General features: G+C 50.3%; 1 protein-coding gene across 1 annotated transcript; it reads right to left on the reverse strand.

Annotated features, from left to right (window-relative positions):
• Nucleotides 1–1,550: 1,550 nt before the first annotated feature.
• On the reverse strand, nucleotides 1,551–5,111 carry LOC119725000. Its single transcript, XM_038196366.1, has one exon. The coding sequence runs from the start codon at nucleotides 5,109–5,111 to the stop codon at nucleotides 1,551–1,553; it is 3,561 nt and encodes a 1,186-aa protein (XP_038052294.1).
• Nucleotides 5,112–5,449: the final 338 nt, after the last annotated feature.

The raw sequence follows: 5,449 nt of genomic DNA on the forward strand, positions 1-5,449 counted from the left end.
GCGTCCCATAGCTCATTATCACCTCCTTTGAAATTAGTGCCACAGTCGCACAGGATCTCAAATGGTTTCCCTCTTCTGGAGATGAACCGTCTAAAGGCCATCAAGAACGCGTCAGTATCGAGGCTGTCTAGTAGGTCAAGGTGAATGGCCCTGGTGGTCATACATTTAAATATGATCCCCCAACGCTTCTCGCTCCTTCTCCCGATCTTGCACGTCATTGGACCAAAACAATCTACCCCTGTTGAGTAGAAAGGAGGCTTGAAGAGGCGGAGGCGTGCTGGAGGCAAATCTCCCATCTTCGGAAATTGAGGGCTAGCTCTCCACTTCTGGCATTCGAAGCACTGGCGTTGATGCTTTCGGATTGCTTCTCTTCCGCGTAGTATCCAAAACTTACGTCAGATCTCTGCCAGGATGCGCTCGGGTCCGTAGTGGAGCAACTTCTCATCGTAGTCACGGATGATAAGCTTTGTTATGGGATGAGCTGGATTAATCACGATGGGATGCTTGGTGTCTTTGGGTAGATCTTGGGTACGACGAAGACGTCCTCCCACTCGGATGAAGCCGCAAGATTCGTCATACTCTGGAGCAAGCTGCAGGAGTCTGCTACCATATGGGAGCTCTTTGCCTGCTTGGATGCAAGTAATCTCCTCTGGGAAGGAATCTTGTTGAGCACGCTGATAAAGAAACATCTCGGCTTCTACCCGTTGTTCAACCAACTTGGTAGGATCAGCATCGTCGGCCGCCCCATGAAGATGCTGCATGGTAGCTGCAACAAGGTCACTCCAGGTGTCATGTTCGGATGGATCAGGTAAGTTGGGCTGAATGACGACCACAGCACCACAGGAGGTTGACTTCTTGAACTCAGATGGGTCTTCTGTCTGTGTAGACGGGTGAGCTGGCCATGTGTCGGGAGACAACCGGAGGAAGGAAGGACCATCTCTCCATCTGTTGGCTTGGCTGAGGTCAACCAGGGTTTTGCCTCTCGTAAGGTCATCTGCGGGGTTGTTCTTGGTGTCGACATACCGCCACTTGTCAACATCGGTCAGGGTCTGTATTTCTGCGACACGGGTGCCAACGAACACTTTATACCGGCAGGATTCTGATTGCAGCCAGGTGAGCACAGTAGTCGAGTCACTCCACAGGATGACTTCATCAAGAGGGAGAGTCAACTCTTTCTAGACAAGATCCGCTAATTGGGCACCGGCTAAGGCTGCGGAGAGCTCTAGACGAGGCATTGAGAGTTGCCGTTTGGGGCCAACACGGGACCTGGCCATGATGACGCTAACATGGGCGTTGTGATCTTCATCTTCTGTTCGGATGTAAGCCACAGCTCCGTAAACTCTCTCTGATGCATCACAGAAAATGTGAAGTTGGCGATGGGCAGCCTCTGTCTTGGCATTTGGTGGTGTGTAGCATCTGTTAAGCTTCACTCCAGTCAGGTGGGGAAGTTCACTCTCCCAGGCTTGCCACTGGTCTCTGATATCACCCGGCTCAAGTGGATCATCCCAGTTGCGCTTCGTCTTCCACAGGTCTTGGACAATGACTCTCGCTCAGGCTGTAAATGGGGTTAGGTACCCTATAGGGTCGTACTGGCTCGCAAGGATCTTATACATATTCCTCATGTTGAGGCAGTCATAGCTGATGGGTCTGTGGCGGTACAGCAGGGCATCTGAACTGCATTCCCACAACATTCCAAGTGTGGCTTCAGTGGAATTGGTCTCCCCGAAGGTTAACCACAGCTCACAGCCATCAGAACGGGCATCTGGTGGGAGATCTTCTACTACAGCAGGAACGTTGCTGGCCCACTGTCGTATTTCAGACCCACCGTCAGAAAGCAGGTTTCGCATCTTCTGGACAAGGGCTTTGGCATCTGTCTCGACTGGTAGACTCTGCAAGCAGTTGTCAACGTAGAAGGACTTGTCGACTGCCTTTGCAACTTCTGGATAGTCCTTCTCATGGTCAAAGGCGTGCTTTCTCAGAGCATAGGTAGCACAGCAGGGACTACAAGTCGAGCCAAAGGGAAGCACCTGCCATTCGTAGACGTCTGGCTCTTTGTCGACTTGTAAGTTGCGCCACAGGAATCGGAAGAGGCATCGGTCTTCTGGTAGGAGGCGTACTTGATGAAACATCGCTTTGATGTCTCCTGAGATTGCTACTGTGTGTTGTCTGAAGCGGAGTAGTACACCTATGAGTGATGCACCAAGTGTTGGCCCTGGCAGGAGGTGCTCATTAAGGATCTGGTTGTTGTACCGGAAGGAGCAGTTGAATACTAGTCGATACTTTCCGTTGTGGTATACGGTATGGTGTGGGATGAACCAGGATTCTTCGGACTTGTCTGCTTCATCCTTTGGCAAGATCCTCACGTGACCCGCATCGACCAACTTGGCGATTAGCTCGTTGTGTTTCTGAGCAAGCTGTGGGTATTTGTCGAGTCTCTTCTCGGTCCCCTTCAGAGTCGGTAGCACTGCCTCTTTCGGGGCATGGAATTTCATCTCGTCCCCTTGCCTCAGGAGCGGAGTGGCGTAGTGCCATATCCCGTTGACTTGAACGCGTTGAGTTGTGGCCTCAAGCATCTGAACTGCCTGTTGATCATGCTTAGAACGGGTAGCTTGCTTGTCATTCAGGTACGGTAGCACATCAGCCTGCCACAACCTCTCCACGTGCTGCATGATGTCGGTAGTTTGTGGAAACAGAGAAGTTTTGAAAACCTTCTGTTCTTTCAGCTGCTTCTGGTTCCCAGCAGGTCCCTGGAGGGTCCAACCCAGCTTAGTGTTGATGGCAACTGGAGCTCCACGTTTGCCAGATTTGATTGGATGTCTTGCCACGATGAGATCCGCCTGATCAGATCCAATGAGGACCTGTGGAGAAGCATTATTGATTACGGGCAACTGAAGGTGACGGAGATGGGAGTAGCGGTGTTGCAGATCTTCAACAGGATATGTGTACTGGAATAGGCACAAGTTACTGGCCGAGAAGGCTCCAGTTACAGTGTACATCACTTCAGGTTTGTCTCTAGCTGACATCTGGAAGGTACAAGACTGGCCTTGACATTCAACAATGTCTTCACGAACAGTCCTGAGCAACATAGTCTCTGGGTTGCCATGAAGCTTGAGTCTAGCAGCTGCTGACTGGAGTAGCATGGTTCTTTCAGAACCGTCATCCAGTATGGCATATGTGTCGATGGATCCCCCTGGACCATGGAGGGTAACTGGGAGAATCTTGAGCATGACGTTGTGGGGGCGAGTTGGTTTGTCCACGAAGACTGCTTGGTTGGACGTCTGGAGCCTATACACATGACTGGTTGCCTTCTTGGCGGCATCATGTAGTACAGTGAGGTGGATTTCCTTGCAGGTATGACAAGGTTTTTTCAATGTGCAGTCCTCTGGCTTATGGGTTCGCCCACATTTCCAACAACGTCCCTTGTCTTTGATCCATTGGATGATCTGGTCGGTGCTCAACTTCTTGATCTCTGGGCAGCCACCGAGGAAGTGCTCCTTGTTGTCGCAGTAGGGACAGTATGGTTTAGGCTTGAACTTGGGTTTGTCCTTTGTGTTCGGTGAGGCCATGAACACAGTTGTGGAAACCTCCTTCTTCGGGGCTCGGTGCTGGCTTTGTTGGTGGGTTGGTTTAGAGCCTGCCGAGTTGTGACTTGATACAGCTCTACTAGCGAAGCTCTGGGACTGTGACTTTGTGCGAAGCCACTCTGCAAACTGGGGCAAGGTGTATGTCTTGCTGCAGTTCGGTTCCAGTATGCCCTTCTTCAGGCAATGCTCAATGAAACTGTTTCGGTGAGAGGGGGCCAGTTTTCCCAGCAGACGATCGACATGTGATCCACATCGAAGTTCAACTCCCTCCGCGCCCTCCAAGGCTTGGAGCATTCCAACGAGTGACAGAACATCAAGAGAAAAGTCATCAAATGCATCTGTATCTCCATACTTGATTGAAGGAGTGGACATGATGGCTCCAATTTCACTCTGCACAAGTTGTCTGGGTTGTCCATTCTTGCCAGTGAGGGCTTGGAGGGCCTGGGTGTACGGTTGACTGGCGTACAGGAATGACTTGGCAAGCTTTAATGCTCGGCCACCAAGTCTGTCGATCAGTATTTGGAACTGATACTGTTCGGAAAGATGGGGATGCACATCAATGAGGTTCACCAAAGCCAGCTTGAGGAGGGCGAATTCTTTCTCCTTCCCATCAGAAAACTTTGGCAGGGTAGGTTTGGGGATCCCATGTGATGATGCAACAAGGAGATCCATAACGGTTGGTGCTGATGACACCGTTAAGGAGGGTACAGAAGCCATTGGGTATGGCAAGTGCGGAGGACAAGTCCCTGGAGTGGGAATGCCTTGTCTTGGAGTGACATCACTGGTTACCACTGATGCGGAGAAGGTCGCACTCACTGGGGCACCATGACAAGCAGAGGTCGAAACACAGGGTAGTGTTTGCTGAATGTTCGGTGGTGAGGTCGAGGATGGAGCACCAGATGGAGTCGGATGACAGACAGAGGAGGAAACACATGGGGGTGCTTGCTGAATGTCTGGGTGAGATGTCACAAGTGGAGCACTTGGATTACCATGACAAAAAGAGGATGAAACACTTGTGGATGTTTGCTCCATGTCTGGTTGTGGAGTTGAGGATGCACTCTGTGGGGGTGACTGATCGTCTGTACCCATTAAAGGATGTGATGGTGATGGTGATGATGATGATTCATTATTCAACATGGCACTGATGGCTTCAGCCTCCAAGAGTTCTTGACGAGCAATCCGCACTCTGCATTGACGGGATAATTTGGAGATGAGGGCCTCACGCTCTCGCAATGCCTGTCGCTCCACTTCTTCAGCTTTAAGTCGAGCAGAGCGGGCCTGCTCATCAAGTTTACGAAGTTGCTCATCAGCGGTCTGATCTTCCTGGAGTTGGCACTCCAGCTCGTTAAGACGAATTCTTCTTCTGAGTGTTCGCATCTTAGCTGCATCCTTATCACTAAGACCGGATAGGTGTGAGTTACGGGAACTTGATGAGCTATTAGTGCGTTGGCTGCCAGAGTGCTTTGAGGCAACAGACTCATCACGGTTCTCCTCGGCCAGAACATCATCGGCATGGTGTTCAGACATTGTAGTAAAATCCGCAGGTCGCTGGTGTAGAGGATCCAGTTCGAAGGACCATGAAAGAAAGGGCAGGACAGGAGACTGGTGACGAGTCTATGATTGGTTGATTTGCTCTCCTTTAATTACTGATTGTTCTCAAATTACAATGATGAAGATAGTAGCCGAGCTGATTAGGTTAATTCACTGATGAAGACTTTAAGCTGTGGAATGGGAGCCGTGAACTGCAATGGAGGTTGTGTAAGCCGTGTGGTAGGCCGTGGTTCTACAAGAAAACCAAATTAATACAATAATAAATATTGGAACCTACATTAATGAACTGAAAATGAACTACTGAAAATGAACTA

This window comes from Patiria miniata, unplaced genomic scaffold (genome assembly GCF_015706575.1).
Source record: "Patiria miniata isolate m_02_andy unplaced genomic scaffold, ASM1570657v1 HiC_scaffold_18, whole genome shotgun sequence".
In the NCBI taxonomy this organism is placed as follows: Eukaryota; Metazoa; Echinodermata; class Asteroidea; order Valvatida; family Asterinidae; genus Patiria; species Patiria miniata.

Bases quoted from the DNA above. Each gene is read 5' to 3' on its own strand.
- LOC119725000 (XM_038196366.1), bottom strand. From the start codon at position 5,111: ATGTCTGAACACCATGCCGATGATGTTCTGGCCGAGGAGAACCGTGAT.